Source organism: Taudactylus pleione, unplaced genomic scaffold (assembly GCF_031769625.1).
Source record: "Taudactylus pleione unplaced genomic scaffold, aTauple2 ptg000256l, whole genome shotgun sequence".
NCBI classification, from domain to species: domain Eukaryota; kingdom Metazoa; phylum Chordata; class Amphibia; order Anura; family Myobatrachidae; genus Taudactylus; species Taudactylus pleione.
In genome coordinates, this window is record NW_028284658.1 from 24,111,993 (window position 1) to 24,129,891 (window position 17,899).

A 17,899-nucleotide genomic window follows, 5' to 3' on the forward strand; every position below is an offset into this window, starting at 1 on the left:
ATTATTCATGTATTTTTTCACATATATTTTAACCTCTCATTCCACACTTAATGATTACTCACACACAGCTATACTTTACACTGCACTGTCACTCTTTTTCCATTTTCGTGTGATGCCCTGGGGGGGTCCTGGGCTGGACGTTTCTTTGGGGTGCACTGCGCCCCGGACGTGAACCCCTTAGTGTTAGGGACTGCTGGTAACAGAGAAGCCGTGACGTGGCCCAGCAGCCTCCCATGTATTTGCAAATGCATGCAACTAATATCTCTGAATTTCTATGACCATATAGTCTTCATATATTGTTGCAGGTATTATTCAGTGTGCTGAGGTACAATAGGGGGTTAAATCCCCCTCCTTTTTCTACTTAGTGTGACCCCTCCCTTTCATGCACCTGATTAGTACTGCTGGATTGATTGAGCAGCTGCCATTTTTGTTTTAGTATTCTACCATGCCAATTTTCTTGTGATAGAGAGCAGAATCCTTTCCTGACATAGAGAATAGCTTGATGTCACTGTGAAGCGGTTTTAACTGGCCTCTGTCAGATACTGAGTGGTTTATTCATCAAACCGAGTCTGATTTTGGTGAAAGGAATTAAAGCGGCAATTGTATTGAAGGCAGAGATTGGCGCATTTTGTAAATTTTTAAAAATTGCAGCTTGATGGATAAATCCAAAAGTAATTATTATTTTGTGTCAGAGCTACAAAATCTTAAATATTTAGCATCATATGGAATGAGAGATTGGCAAACAAGGCAAATGCATTTTGAACTCTGCCAGGAGGTAGGTCCACTTGAACCTGGGTGAAATGATAAACACGGGTGAGGTCGCATGACTTCTTATCTACATGTTTGTTCTGTTTCTAATCTATTTTTGATGCTGTAACATTAGATCTGGATGGGCATTATGATTTATGGAACTGTAATCAATCTTCTCTTGTTTATTTACAGATGAATATGAGGAAGCATTAAAGGTAATGACACACTGAAGATTTGGTAAAATAGTTCACAGCTCCAATGCACCAAGGCTTCACCTATGTAATAGGCCCGTATTGTTTTTACTTGCATGCTGATATAGGATGTTGGCTTTGGGTGAACTTGAGGCATGTGAATTACCTTCCACATTCATAGCCAAAGTATTTTTCCTTCAGCATTAAGGGTACACATACACGTGATTATTCTTTATTCCTATCAGGCAGGGAACGCCCTACCTTGTTTTTTTTATATTTTGTTCAAGTGCCTGCATTGGAGGTGAATACAGGGCTTTAGTTTCTAGTTTTATTTTGTGGTATCACTTCTAATACAACACAGCCTCAACTGTCCCCTATGGTGACCTTGCTGGTGTTTCTTTGGAGGGACAGCCTCAGTTATCCCTAATAACTTAGGGCCTCATTTATCAACGAGTTTTATCATTCACAACAAGTGATAAAACTCGTTGCGTATGATATATTATGCTCCAGCCAATAATCACTGAATTGTAATTTTTCAAACAGATGACAGTTGGGAGCTGATTGGCTGGAAAACCATTATCATATGCAACAAGTTTCATCACTCGTTGTGAATGATGAAACTCGATGATAAATGAGTCCCTTTAGCATTTAGTGCAGTGCACTCCTTCCATATGACATTCTCATTCCACTTCTGTCTTCAGCCTCAGGTGTTGCTTTAATACTGGCAACCTGAGTTGTTGAAGAGGACATCCTTATTACTGCGACCCCCTACTGCTTCCCCTTCCCAGTGCCACAGGCAGGGGTGTTAAACAACACCTTTGCAGCCACAGATATCGACACTCCCAAGATAAACTTCCCAGTGTTGATGACATGATTTTAGCGGCTCACCTTCCGGTATGGATCACGACACGTTGAAAACTCTGCCCACAAATCTTTCTGTGATGTCACCCACTCTCAAACTATTTAAGGAAACCAGCCCTTGGTGCTTGATTATTGCAAGTGTTCCTTGTATTCCTAAGCTGTGTTCCAGACTGCTCTCTCTTGTCTCGACCTTGCTTTGACCACTTTTCTTGGATTTCTTCTTATCTGCTACTCTGTCATATATGTTGCCACTAATGATCTGACCAATGCTCTTGCCTGCTGACTACACCTCTTGAATTCTATGTGCTTGCCATTCTGATACAATGCAGTGTATCAAGCCTCTTCACACGTCTACCAATTGCTCCCTATGGATTACCTTTACTGTTCTGTCTGGATCAACCAGTAACAACCCATGGATTTTTGGACCACGATGTCTTCACACTTAGGCCCATCCTTATAGCCAACAATCTGATCCCATTTAGAGTACTTCAGGTACTAAGACCTGCACCTTATTGCATCTCCAGGAACTTTGAGTTCCAGAAAACATATTTCTTATATGTATTCCTATCTGTTAGAAGAGCTGAATGAGGCTTCGTTAAATATTAGAGACAAAGGCGAGAACTTAACATAATACGGACTGGGAAACTGTGCTAGATAACTCTTGTAAGTCCACCTCCTCCATTAAATTTCAACAAATTCAATTATATATTATAACAGACTTTTGGTGGAAGACCAGGCTTAAATTGTCCCATATGTGGGGACGTGCTGGGAATACTCTTCTATGGTATTGCCCTATAGCACAACAAAGGCCAGTAATGCCACTAACCCTGCAATCCCATTTGTTGTTGAAAAAAAATCTCTAATTGTTGTGATGATGTTGGCAAAAGTCTGCACAGTGAGAACCTGGACAACAGCTAGCAGCCCTGGTTTCCATGTATGGGTGACCCTTACCACAACATGGTGGGACTTGAGAGATCTTGTATACTATTAGGAACAATTTTTTTTTTAAATTGGAATAAATATTAATTAAATTGATCAATTCCCACTATGCTATTGGCATTATCAACAAATATGTTATATTCAAGCCTGATGTTAAGCACCATACTACATACATTGTGCTGGTATAATGACTGGACTGTGTGTTAATAGACTTTTGTGCATTGTAGACACAATACCAGCAAGGGGCTGATATGGGAGTTCTCTTCCTTCGCTGCACCTTCTGCGTCCTACCCGCTGAGTCCTCTTCCTTTCTCCTGCTTACAGGTTCATTCAATCAGTCTTTTCTACCCAATTCATCTTTGTGTGGCAATCTACCATCCCCCCCTAGCCCCACCTACCACTACCTAGATAACTTATCCGGCGTGTTGTCACACTTCAGCTCCCTTGACCTTCCATCACTGATAATAGTTGTTTAGTATAGCACTTGACAGGGATGGGTAAGGGATGCAGGCATTCTAACCCTCCCTCCCGGTTAACCTGAACCTAACCTCAAACCCCCCCCCCCCTTCTGCCTAAATATAACCTCCCCCTCGTTGCACCCTAAACCGACTTACCTTCGGGATCCCGGCGCCGGTATTCTAGGCGCTGGCATCCCCTACGCCATGATACTGAACATATTCCCGCCTGGAAGCCACTGTTAAACTAATTTCACTCTCGTCTTTTGATCTCACCCAATGGACCCCTCCCACTTCTGTGGTCACATACTTGACCTAGTCTTATCCTACTGCTGCGTTAACTCATACTTCACTAACTTCCCCTTTCTTCTCTCTGACTATCTTCTTCTCTCCTTCAGCCCCTCCTCCCTCTGCCAAGATCACTCTCACCAAGAGCAACCTTGAATCTTTTGACGTGGCCTTATTCTCCTCCTCTCTGGACTCTACCATCTTAACTTCCGTCCTTGGGCCCCTCCTTTTCTCCCTTTTCACCTCCTTCCTTGGAAACCTCATCTTATTCACTTTCCCATGCCACTGTTACACTGATACTCATATTCCCATCCTCCCCTGACCTTTCTGCCTTTTTCCTCACTCATGTCTCTTCCTATCTTCTGCAATCCCACCCTGGATGTTTCAGCAGTTCCTCAATATAAACATGTCTAAAACTGAACGAATTGTTGTGTGTTCCCCCTTCCTATCCAAGAGCCCTTCACTCCTCTTTTTGTCAACATCCTCTCCCTCATGACCTCCTCTGGTCTGCTGCCTTGGTGTAATTTTTGACTGCTCCCTGTCATTCACCTTACACGATTAGTATATATCTCACTCTTGCTGTTTCCAAGCAGCCATTTCAAATACTGTACTAGATAAATGACAGTTATAAGCTGATTGGTTGATTTGGGTACATTTCCCACTTTATCTCTCTCCAAAGCTTGATACATCTCCCCCCAGTGACCCTCACCCTTTGCCTATCAAGATATGTGGGGGAGATTAATCAAAGCTTGAAGAGCAATAAAGTACCAACCAGTCAGCTCCAAACTGTCATTTTTCAAATACATCCTGTAAAATTACAGTTAAGAGCTGATCGGTTGGTCCTTTATCGCTCTCCAAGATTTAATAAATCAACCCCACAGTGAGTTAACCACAGGAAATGGTTTAGTCTTAAGTCGCACCTGTTACAACGTATATTGTGGGTTGAGCAGTGGTGGCTTGTGCATCAATTACACCCAGTATCAAGGGCGCAGAGTATTAATGACTTGCGTACCTGCTGCACCTGGTACCTCTGCTTGCTCTTTACTTTCTGTATAAGCCAATATAGATGTCCCAAGAAGCGTCTATAAAATCAATGTAAAAAGTCTATTTCTGGAGGCATAGCTTGAAGGAGGGTTGTTTGATCAAATCTACCCTGGCGACTGGAAGAAACGCTTTAGGGTTCCTATTTTGTGACAGTGTCTCATATTTGGACATATCTATAAAGTGAGAATAATCCATTGCATTTGCATTCCTTCTTCATGGATGATACAGCTACAGTTCAGCATTAAAAAAGTAATAAATGCACGTATCATGATAAATTTAGGACTATTGGCAACTAACTTGTTGACTTGATGCATGTTGCACACTAAACATTTCTAATATTCTTAGATTGCAGTAAAGCAGGGGGGAATCCTGCAAATGAATGTCTTTGAAAAGCAGCAGCAACTTCACCAAACACCTAGAAACCACCAGTTCTTGGAAACTGGAGTGACCAATGCAATTAAGGTTGACACAAGATCCCTGACACATCAATTCTTGGTTGCTAGGTCACCTAGGCAGGAAGAGACCTCGCCACCCACAACGGTAATTATACAGTATTGGGGCATAATTTCATTGTGTTTTAATATATTTTTACTGCATGTAGTAGGCTCATTTATAAACATAAGCAGCATATATTAAAATTAGGATGCACTCACCTATTTATTTGCTGCACTTCACAACATTATTTGGGTTGAAAGGTTCAGCCAACAAAAAAGAAAATAGCATAGGTTATTTCCTCTACTCAACTGCAATGACAGATGTTGTCTATAAAAATATACTTTCTTTTTCTTAATTAACAGTTATTTATATGGCTCTTAAGGTGGGTACACACTGCAGATATATCTGTAGATGATGGTCGTTCATACACTGAACGACCATTATCTGCTTCTGGCCGGGGGAAGTGTCTCGTCCCCCTCCCCGCGGCCTCTGCTGCATGTGTACGGGCGGTCAAAAGACTGCCCATACACACTTGCCGATGGACACGTATGTCTGCAGATATATCTGCCATCAGCAGTGCAGCACAGCCGACGCGATATGTCTGTGAACTACTGGGTACACGTAGTTCGCAGGCATATCGCTGGTACACACTGGCTGACGGGCACCAGGTATATATTGGCCAATTAAGTGTGTACCCAGTCTTAAGGTGCCCATCCACTAGAGGATCAGGGAAAGACTGTACGATTCCGACATCATAATCGTGCCCTCATTCCCCTAGGGGGTGCAGTGCCTACACTAAACGATTGATTGTTCAGTGTAGGCACATCAGTCATCCACAAACATGGCCAATCTGTCATTATTAGCAGATTGGAATGCATGTTCGGCCGATGATTGTCGGAACGACCAGCGGGAGCGCGCATCGCTGGTCATTTCTGACATTTGGTGCACAATTTGCGGCCGATTACTGAGCCATTGCACGATTACGATGTCGTAATCGTGCATAAGCTACTGGATGGGCACCTTTAGAATTTATAAACACATACGCATCAAAATATCTGTTTGCAGATGATGATGTTCTTTTAACCTTGACGTCACCTTTGACCGCTCTCCCTAACCTACAGGCCGGCTTACATACCTATGATGTTTGCTCGGGGCATAAAGTGAACAGCACTAAATCAGGGGACACTTGCATTCAATCTTCCTCCCCATATACAGAGGACCTCATTCAGAGTCGGTCGAAGCGGCCGCATGGTCGTATAGAAAAAGGGGCCTGATATGCAAATGATGCACACGCATGTTACGTCCCTAAGGTCGGATCATTAGCTCGCCGACCAAGGGGTGGATACGGTCGGATCGCTAAAAATACGCCCACATCTCGTACGCATAGTACGTCATCTCCGGCTACATAAGGATTAATCGCGAGCATTGTATGCCATCGGAACTGGTCGTAGAGCTAAAGGTTGACCTGACCCTCTCTTAAGCTCTACGATCATGTCAGTGTAAAACCTCCCCTGTCACATGTGCCATGACACTACTTTGTTAATTATGCACTCCCATAAAACGCCGTTCGCATAATGAGGCACGCCTGCGTTCGGATCGCCACACCCCCATTTTCAAGCACCTTCCCATGTTACCACCCACAAACGCCGCAATCTGTCACTCAAACTACCGACCTGGCGGTGTTCAAGGAGAGAGAAATTTCTGATCGTAGCCGCTAGTTTGCGCACGCGCATTGTACGCATGCGCAGATCAGCGAACATCGGCTGCGTACGACCGTGCGGCCGCTTCGACCGACTCTGAATGAAGTCCAGAGACTCTTGAGATCAATTTTGAATATATTTGGAGTCCAAAATCCTTTAAATATTTAGGAATAGCTATCGCAAAGACATATGACCAGTTATTTCAAGCAAATTACACCCCTTTACTATATGCGATTAAAATGGATTTACTAAGATGGGCCCTCTTTGCATTTAATGGATTGGCAGAGTTAACTCGGTCAGGATGAATATCTTGCCGAGGCTATTATACCTTTTCCAGATGATCCCAATTACGGTCCCGGCCTTTTATCTCCGGGAGATTCAATCACTATGCAGCTTTTTCGTTTGGTCTAATAAAAAAAACCATGCTTGCTTGGCCAAATCAATGATTAATGGTGCTTATAGGGCTTCCCATCTTCGACAAACACTTTTTTGCAATGCAGCTGAGCCTTGTAGCGTCCTGGCACACAACAGAGAGAAGTAAAAAATGGGTGTTGCATGAAAGTGATCTGGTAGGCAACCATTTAGTTAGTTTCCTTACAGGGATCCCCACCAAATATGAGACCAGCCTTGGTCCAGGAAGAACCTTGTGTGAGGGCTGTCTTGCAGGTGTGGGCAAAAAATTTAATAAAAGTCTATAATTGGCACCTTCTATGTCCCCCTTGAACACCTTGTGGCGTCACCCCCATTTCCCATTGGGATGCATGTTTTCATATATGCATCCCTGGGTATCAGTCGGGATAACTAGAATCGTACATATTTAAGATACAAATCTGTAGTTTTATCCACCCAACTCACTTTGCAAACCTCACAAAATGTGTCAGCCCACTCCATTTGAACGCTGATCCATCTACAATCCCAGCTGCAAGAGCTTGATATCAATTCCCCTCACCCTCCAAATTCAAAGAACCAATTGAACAGACCTGGGGATGATGATTGAGTGGACATCTGACAGTGCGTGGATAGATCCTCTATTAATACCAATATAAAATAAAATTACTATAAAGTGTATTCACAGTGGTATTTGGTCCCTGCCAAGCCAAGCTGTACCAGATTTTTCCAGGGACCTCAGACCTTTGTTGGAGGCAGTGTGAACACTTTGGTTCCTTTTATGCATACGTGGTGTGACTGCCCTCTGATATCTTAAAATTGGGATGAAGTTGTATCTTTGGAGACTAAGGTGATTGGTGTCTCCCCCTCCAAGGACCCATTACATATACTTCTCTGTAAACCTTCTAGATCCCTCTCCAAACCTCAGAACAAATTTTGTTGCCATATTTTTAATGCGGCTAAACTATTGAGTGCTGTAAACTGGAAGCAAATTGAAGCCCCATCAATGCAAGCCCTAATTAACAAAATCTGGTACTTCACCTCCATGAAATATATAACTGCTCTGCTCTTCTACGTGATACTGTGTTAAAATTTCACGCTACCTGGGACCCTTGGTATTCTACATTTCACAGATGGCTACCCAAACTAGAGTGAAGCTGGTATTCACAGGGTTGTGTAGCGCATTGTATATTGCCTATTCCCCCTGTCCCCCCTATTTCCTCTCCCCTTCTTTCTATTTCATTAATGTGTTATTTGAACAGTTTTATTTTTGAGTTATGTCGGCATTAACAATATAATCTAAAATGTTAAATTAAAATGAATACTTGAGTAATAATATTGCTGTGTCACATGATTAAACCAGTCATGTGTGTGCACTGTATCCTGTGGTAGTTTATTGCTGAGCGAATATCTTTCTCTCTACAAACTGTATTTTGCTACATAAATCACATGATTAGTCTGTCAATTAGTTTCTAAAGACCAAGGGGGAGATGTAATCAAGCTTGCACAAAGATAAAGAAGAGAGAAACAAAGTGCCAACCAATCAGCTCCTAACTGTCACTGTACAGGCTGTGTTTGAAAAATGAGTTCGGAGCTGATTGGTTGGTATGTTCTCTGTCCAAGCTTTCATGACCCCCCCCCCCCCCTCAGTCTTTTTTATACATTTTTATGATGATAGAAACTGTCATAATATCAATTCAAAGGAAATTAAATCAAAAGAAAGAAGTAAACCATCCAGCATTACAAAACTAGCCTCAGCAAATAAACCCTGAAACCCTCATCTTTTTGGAGCATACGGATGACTAAAATCTAAACACTCCAAGCACCAATAGCTAGAAAATGTAGAGAGAGAGAAACTCTGGTAATACAAGATTGGACCAGTTCAGTGGTCATCTAATTGTTTGCTGCCGTCCATGTGGTAGTCCAAAAGTGCACTACATGACGAGAAATCACTTTGCTTCTTTTGTTCTGCATATGTTATCTCTCATAAGCAAACAATTCTAATACAATTACCACATACTGACTTTTCAGAAAACATACAATCAGCACCTTTTTGCACCTTTATAAATCTGCTATTTGACTCGTTCATTAGAGCTTAAAGAAAAAAAAAAATATATAGAAATGTGTACTGGTAAAAACACTTTGACCTGAAAAGGCATTATACAAAAAAAGTTGTAATAGTAATTTTAAAGACTTTATATGACATAACTGTTTGAATAAGTGGGGCAATGAGAAGTGTGCTAGTTGCTACATGAAATAGACATTGCCATGCATTTACAAAAAGTCGTCCGTCATAGAGTGTATTTATCTGCATGGACATTACACATTCTACAGCCTGTATGGATAAAGATGAGGAGTGGGGCTGGTCAGGGAGAGAAAGTAAATAACTAAAACCTATGCTGTGGTACCATATGAGAGAGATGACCTATGCATTGCTTATTGCTCTATAGTAAAAAAAAAATGTCAATTAGCCAGCTACATACTGTATATTGTAAGATATTCTTGGTTGGTTGTTTCATGCTGCCATGTAGAATTTTGAAACTGGTAAAGCTTTGGTACACACTGGAGCGATGTTGGGCCGATTTGGCATTTCGCAATGACAAACAGCCTACATTGCTCAGTGTGTACCGGCGATTCAAACCTAGCGATATCGCTAGTGACCTGTAGTAAGTTAGTGAAAGAGGGAACAGTGCTCGTTCCTTCGTTCATTCACTTGTTCCAGTGTGTACTGGCGATCCCCGTTCAAGGGCATTCATTCCGATGTCGGAACGAATGCCCATCGCTCCAGTGTGTACCCAGCTTAAGGCAAAATGAGCATCCGGGTTATGCGATGCAGAGGTTCAGCTGCCCTGTTCAGAGAGCCAGAGCCTGGTGGGTCTAAGAGTGAACGGTCATTCATGGAGCAGTTGGTCAAATAGAGCCAGGGGTCAATCAGAGAAAGTGGAACAACTAATTAATCGTGCAGTGTAATTGATACAGAAATGGTAAGCACTCAAACAGGATCCCAGACATCATTCCATTCACACTTCCACAGCAGTCTTCTTGTCTATAACCATTTATTTTCAGGAAGAATCCTACAGTACACCGTAGTCCCCAGATTGTACTATATAAAATCTCTGGAATTCACTAGGGTGAGCAAGGGTGCAGTGAATAAATAAAATGAGAAAAGCAAAAGGAAAAATATTGGATAACAAAAACAAATCTGCAAGTTTGCAGAAAAGATGGGCAGCTCAGACAGGGCAGAAGTCCTAGCCTAATGAGAATAGCAACATGATTCCCGCAGGCCACAGAAAAAGGGACTGTATGCTAATGTGCAACAAGTAATGGGCAAAGGCTGAATCTGAGACTGTACACAATGGTCTATCAAAGTTCTGTGTTATAGATGACATGATATAATGGTGGAGACTGAAAAGAGTAATTTAGAGAATGGTTTACATCTTTGCTTGATACGGCAGTGGCAAATATTGGAAACATTGGGGTCTATTCACTAAGCCTTGGAGAGTGATAAAATGGAGAAGGATAAGTCCCATCCAATCCGCTCCTAACTGTCCCTTTACAGGCTGTGTTTGAAAAATGGCAGTACGGAACTGATTGGCTGGGACTGATCTTTCTCCATTTTGTCACTCTCCAAGGCTTAGTGCATAGATTCCATAGTGAGCATAGCTGGGAGAGGTAATACACAGGGGTAGTTCAGCTGGCTTGAAGCACAACATGCCATTGCTATAATGTGGAGGCTAGAGGTTCACATCTGATTGGCTGTGACAATAGTCATCTATTGCTATTTTTGCACCAATAACTCCACTCTTTTTGTTAATCCTATTGCATCTATCACTATTATTTTCCAGTAACTCGACACTGATATGTGTCCTTTTTATTATTGGTAGGAAGAACTTTGCCAAAATGATGGAAGGGGAAACATACAACCGGACTGGTTTACCAGTTACATAGAGACAGTGTGTATATTATTACCTTTTATGTGTGTCTGTAGCTAAAAGCAATGTGTTCTTATCTTAGAGGGCTTAAAAAACCACTTGAATGTTAAATACACAGATACATTTCTAATAGATTATATGGTATTTCCTGCTCTGATTTTAGGTCTATTTATTTTTGTGGCTTAGTATGAGGTATTCTCATGCCCATAGGCTTTACTGCCAAATGCCAGCTAGCCATTTGTCTCTCAATTTCTTACCATCATATTTTCACTTGGTCATTTACAACAGGGGTGGAAAACCCAGTCCTAGAGGACCCTTTACAGTTCATGTTTTCCAGATCATCTAGCTGGTGCACAGCTGCATTAATTCCTAACTGCCACATTTTAAAAGATGTGCTGCATTCTTTCTTGACTGACACATTCTACAGTTTCATAGCTGGGCTGGAAAACATGAACTGTTAGGGGTCCTTAAGGACTGAGTTGGCCACCCCTGATTCACAACATTCTCAGTAAAAAAAAGGTGCTTTGTAAGTTTGTGACAATATTATGTACTTTGTTTTTATTTTTGCACTGCTTGGGTACACAAAGATGACTTTAGAGAACATGCATGAATTTCGGTTCTACAATGTGTAGTTTTGCCACTGGCCATAGGTGTAACAAAGTTTTTGTGGCACATGCAAACTAAGGGCCATACAACCATTTTGTTTTCAAGTAGTCATGAAAGTTTCACAAAGTAATCAAACTGGATATTTAAACCTTTTTCGAAGCTTTTAAAGCTTGTCCCTTTTTCTCTGTTGTATGATCAGTGTCCTTGGAATAAGTAGTTTTGGGCAAGATGACTTAGTTGAAGATGTGTCAAGGTTCCCAAAGGGTGGGAGATCAACATGCTGATTTGGTTGTGTTTGGCAACTAGTCCACTATAAAATGATTGGTAAATGCTGATTGTTTGCTATGGACAACTTTTTCACTAGTCCACTTCTACACTCTATAGTAGACTTGATACATCTCCCCCTTAATTATGGATGTGGGCACTAGGAAAACTGCTTGGACATTAAACATTTATGTCTACAGAACATGATTGGTATAGCTCACATGGTGCAAAATCATTGGCAAATGTATGTAACTTTGTAGGCAGTGGAGGCTCCAGAGGTGGGGCTGCAGAGCAGTTCAAAAATCAAATAGGGGAGCCACACCAACTGTCATTTCATACACTGCCTAACATAGATGGCTGGGACTCACTGGCAGTTGATGTGCCTCCCCAATTTGAATTTTAGACTGCGCTGCAGCCCCACCCCTGGAGCCGCCTCTGCTTGTAGACATACATATTTTAGTGTGAACTCCACAAGCAGGAGCAAGAGTGTATAAAGATACACTTACAGTACACTATGGTAAGTAAAATTGTAAACTGGGGGATATCTGATGTAGGAGGACAGATTGAAACCCCCATTGAAGCAACATGATTGATAGCGATCCGGTCGCCTAGGGTCATTTAGTAATTGCCATTATAATACACAATTGAGTCTGCAGTTGTAGAATTTGAAAGAGGCATGCATACAGTATTTGTAATAATACTGTATGTATAAAATAGGCATATGCTCTAACAGACCATATCTATCATGGTTATTACAGGTTGAGTCTCCCATATCCAAATATTCCGAAATACGGAATATTCCGAAATACGGAATTAGTTTAGCATGACTGAGATAATGAAACCTTTGATTTTTGATGGTTCAATGTACACAAACTTTTTCTAAGGCACAAATTATTAAAACTATTGTATAAAATTACCTTCAGGTTGTGTGTATAAGGTGTATATGAAACATAAATAATTTTCATGTATGTACACTAACTTTGCTTGAGCCACAAAATTATTGAAAATATTGTATAAAATTACCTGCAGGCTGTGTGTATAAGGTGTATATAACACATAAATGCATTCTGTGTGTATATTGGGTCCCATTCCCAAGATATTTCATTATGTTATGTAAATATTCCAAAATACGGAATATTCCGTTATCCAAAATACCCCTGATCCCAAGCATTTTGGATATGGGGGACTCAACCTGTATAACACTTCGTGTAGAAACCATGTTCTTCCCTTCCTGCATTATAACATCATATTCCTACATTACAGGAACAGAGCAGCACAACCGTAGACAGTGGATCCTCTCCAGCTCCCCCAGAATGGTTTACCAGCTACATGGACAGAGTAAGCATTCCCTATATCCACCTTTTCCCACAGCTAAAGGAAGGTCGATGCTCTGTGTGAACGGCTCCCAGAAAAAATTCCCGGGTTGATTTACCCGGGAATCTTACTCGGGTTGAGAGCAGGGTTGAACACGGGTTGTTCCCGGGTCATGAGGCAGTGTGAACGGGTGCTACCCTGCTTATTTGACCCGGCTAGCTCTGAAAGATGCTGATTGGAGCTTCTGGGGCACAGGCAGTTGATGTAATTTGTCAGTGCCCTGCAGAGAGAGACACACATGAAGCCATCGCTTGCCTGCCTATCCTTCTACACCACAGCAGCCTGACCAGCAGCCACAAAAGCAGGCAGGCACACAGCCTGCCACAGCCAGAACTGCAGGCTGCACCACAGCCTAACCAGCAGCCACAAACACAGGCTAATACACAGCCTGCCACAGCCAGAACAGCAACCTGTAGCAATGCTGTAAGCAGTCCCCACCCCTCTCTTTTGTTGCCTTTTGTGACCTCATCTTTGTCAGCCCTTAAAAAAGTCAATTTTTAATGACATCTATAGGGAAAAGCAGGGATTACCCGGGTTCAGTGTGAACGGGGCAAACCCGGGAATAACCCGGGTCGAATTGCAGTGTGAACGGGGTCTGAAGCCGAGTTCGACCCGGGATTGACCAGTGTTCAAATTCCAGGGTCAGACCTTGGATTTTGGTGTAATAGGGGTATAAGACAGTAAATAACAGTAGATACATTTGTAAGGTGACTAATGCAAAAATATTATACATTAAAGGCCTATGGGAGTGTATAGCTATAATGTCTTCAGTTATATTTTGCTAAATAATAAGAATGATACTATGAAATAGGGCTCAAGAGCCAAGTCCTACTTCCAGGTGTCCTAGCTTATGTAAAGGCGGAAACAAACCGTTCAGTCTAAATAATACAGGTATAATGTTAACCAAATGTTAAGAGAATATTTTCATCAAATCTGTTCACCCTTCGCACCAAATGACGTACACAACTGAATAGTAATCAAGTAGAATAGTTTACAGAGGTTATGTGGGTGGTTCTAGAATTTGATCAGCTTGCCTGAAGAGGTGTGTTTTCAAGGAGCACTTGCAGGTATGGAGGCTAGAATAAAGTCTTGTTGTGGAGGTGATGGCACTCCACAGAGTAGGTACAGCCCGAACAAAGGGCCTGATTCAGCATGGATTGCTATTGCGATCTCTGCTGCGTAATTGCACACAGTTCTGCTGTAAAAATATGCTAATGTCTGCAACCGCTCAGCTAGCATAGAGACGCCCACTACTGCTTTCACACATCTGTAATACTTCACAGTCCTGCATATACATCGGTAAGAGCGAATAACATCCGACCCTCACACAGAATTACAGCAGCTCTGACCTGTCTCAGAAATGCAAGTCTCGTCGCACGCAGTTAGGCATTCGAGCTGCATATGCCGTTGCAGTGGCTAATTTATGCACGCCCATGTAACGGCGTTCATACAGACTGGCATGCCTTCGTTTCTCTGACCATTCCCTCATCACCACCCCCAAACTCTGATGTCCTGTCACTCACTCTGCGATGGCTTTCTATCTGCGTGCATGATCGCAATGCTAACCTGCACACTGTGGTGCATGCGCAGTACGCACCATCGGCCGATTTGCAATTGCCTGTTTACAATTGCGGTCCATGCTGAATCAGGCCCAAAGTCCTGTAATTGTGAATGAGAGAATATTGTCATGTACTCTACTACTATAAATTTCTGGTGATTTAAGCATCATAAGGGAAAACAGAAATGATGATGTGTATCTGGACAGGATGAATTATTTTGAAGATAGTCTAATTGATTAATTGGTTGCATCAGTGGATGATATTTATTCCTATATAATACCCAATTTACACCAAAGTCCCGGGTCTGACTAAGGATGTGGAACACGTTTCCAACCCGGGACATACCCATTTTACACTGCGGCGCCAACCCGGGGTATGCCCGGGTCGGCACCGTTCACACCGGAGCAGTGTCTGCGGTGACCCGTCTCTTCCGGCGTTGCAGTGGACGCTTGGAGATGATGTAATCTCCGAGCGCCACTGAAGTCTGCCAATCTGGTAGCATGCTTCATGACCCGAGTCACGCCGTTTACACTGCAGGGTGACACAGGAACGACCCGTGCCCAAACCTGAAAGCTACCCAAGTTGGATCCCCGGGTCACTGGACCTGGGTGGATCCATTTACTCTGACAATAATCCAGGTTTAATGCGCATTCAAATGCAACAACCCGGGATTTTCAGGTCGGTGTAAAAGGGGTATTATAAAACAGTTAATCTTTTGAAACCAGTAAATTTGATGAAAAAATGTCTTTGTAGTTATGAAATACTCAGTTCTACTAAATGTCCTTCTGTGTTTCCAGTTCAAGGAGCAAGTCATACATGAAACAGTACAAAAAGTGTCCCTGATAATGAGGGACAGGCTTTCCCCGAGCCAGGATTGGATGTCAGACAGCAGTTGTTCTTCAGTGCCGCTCAAGGAATCCGAACGGACAACTTCCATAGGTTCCCTGTATGACTGGCTCTTGGCTTGCAGCAACTGCAGGAAGAGAATACTGGGCATTCGTTATCAGTGCAGGTAGGTTTTGCTGCACATTAGACTTATTAGTTCAACCCTCCAAATGAGTGTTTGCAGTTGTGACCGTGATTAGGCCTGCACTGGTGCTGGTTTTTAAAATATATGAAAATTCCTTGGTGATCTCAATAATCGGGCTTCTCTTAATCATACAATTTTAATAAGAGAAAGCACATTATATACAATACATATAAGATAAAAACATCACACAATTCATAGATTAATTGATACAATGTATTCGGCCAACTGCTACACTTAAAAGTCACAAATGTGGGCTTGAGTCAGTACAAGTAATAATAGTAAGACAGTGCTCACCGACAGGCTTGGAATAGCGATTCTTCCCAGTATTGCCCACAAAACATTGGAGGGCTGGTTCCTGTGTCAGTCTTATGTTAATAGGGTATCTTGGGTTGTGACCCCCGCAGTTTAATATTGTAAAAGTACTGGTCCTTCAATACAGCGGGAGTGTCAGGATGCGGCCTGGGATCAGCCACTGCTCACCTCCGCGCTGGCATTCTTGGGCTTAGGTGTTCAGTCGCTGGGAGTGGAGGTGAGTGGTGGCTGAGTATTCTCCTCAGGGTCTGCTAGGGCTTACGTGCGTGCATCCTGGTTCCTGTGGTGGCGGGCATTGGTGGAGCCATGTTGGTCCATATCACCTGACTAGTCTATCCCAATGGTAGTCCTGCGGTCACTCAGCTGATCCAATGACCAACTACCTAAGGGTATTTAGCCTGACTCCAGGCACAGGAAGTTGCTGTTCAACTTCGCCTTCCCCAGTGACTACGATGCCAGTATTTGTTCCAGGCTCTAGGTTACTACAGCTAGTGTGCGTCTGGCTCTTTAGCACCATTGGAGCCAGCTCACGTCTCTGTCTCCTGTGCCTTCCTGAGCATATCCTTGTTTGGATTCCAGTGTCTTATTTTGTTTCACCTCTAGTCCTTAGTCCTGCTTCAGTTTATCCTCGTGTGTTTATCCAGCTCTGGTTCATTCACCAAGTTTCCTGTGTCTCCTCCAGTACTGTTCCCAAGTACTAGTTTATATAGCTTTCCCTGCATCTGAGTTCCCTGCACAGTTACTGCTTGCTGTGTTTGAATCTTTAGTGTATCAAGTTCACTACCTGCACCTGAGTTCCCTGCACCGTTACTGCTTGCTGTGACTAAAACCACAGCGTGTGTACTCTGCATCATAACATGGTTCTTGATGAGGGTACAATCTCCCAGTGACAAGTGCTGCGATTAAAACCATAGTGTTTGTACTCTGTACCTCCATATAGTACCATTGTGTGATACCATTCCTCTGTGACTGTGCTGCGTCTGAGTTACCTGCATTCCGTGACTGGATCTACAGAGTGTCTTCTCACTACCCTGCGTCCAGATCTTCGGAGTTACCAAAAGCATACCAGTGTATCATTCCACTCATTATTGCAGTGACATTTCCTAGTCTACTCGTCACTCCCAGGTACCTAACCAGAGGGCCGCGACCTGCTTACTTAACCCATATCTCAACAGGAGGGGTCACTGGTGACCACTGAGTGGGTTAGACTCCACGCCTCTGGTTAGGTCTAGCCAAAACCTGGGACTGACCTTTATTGAGGACACTAGCACTGTCACTCCCCTTGCTGCTTCCTAGCCATCCTAACCCCCCGGCTCCCTGTCCTCCTTAGAGGAATTCCTAGCTTCGGATTGTGACAAGGAGATTGCGGCAATTCTATGGGAACCTCTGCAAAGGCTTCCCAGGAGAGGGGTGCTTGGCTTGGGAATACACTGGCTTTTGTGACTAGTGTTCTGCGAATCTCAGGACAAGTCTCTCTCGGTGGTGGTGATCCCACAGAAACCTGCGTGGACAATTCCTTATCGCTTGCCATGCATGCGTTGGCGTTTCAGCTAGCAGTTTCCCGGACAACCCAGTCCTCAAAAGCAGTTCTCAACTGCCCTCTTCTCACCATGCTATTGGGAACCAGCAACCAACCCTCTCGGAACCAACTTGGGCTCAAGGTTCGTCCTATTCGGTCCAGGGTTTGGTACAGGTCTCCAGCTCTGTAGATCACTTGGTGGAGCTTTCGGCTAAACGTAATGCACCTTGAAGGGATAGTTTTAAGCCCCTCC

General features: G+C 43.0%; 1 protein-coding gene across 6 annotated transcripts in view; it reads left to right on the forward strand.

Moving 5' to 3' along the window:
• NBR1 (NBR1 autophagy cargo receptor) overlaps positions 1-17,899 on the forward strand; it is an 80,067-nt gene that overhangs the window by 18,118 nt on the left and 44,050 nt on the right. For 5 of the 6 annotated variants that reach the window (XM_088480747.1, XM_088480742.1, XM_088480745.1 and 2 more), the window contains 5 exons: positions 943-965; positions 4,874-5,068; positions 10,935-11,003; positions 13,116-13,190; positions 15,583-15,797. In XM_088480747.1, coding sequence (XP_088336873.1) covers positions 943-965; positions 4,874-5,068; positions 10,935-11,003; positions 13,116-13,190; positions 15,583-15,797 — 577 coding nt within the window. The remainder of the gene's footprint in view (positions 1-942; positions 966-4,873; positions 5,069-10,934; positions 11,004-13,115; positions 13,191-15,582; positions 15,798-17,899) is intronic. The other variant, XM_088480746.1, reaches the window with a different exon arrangement.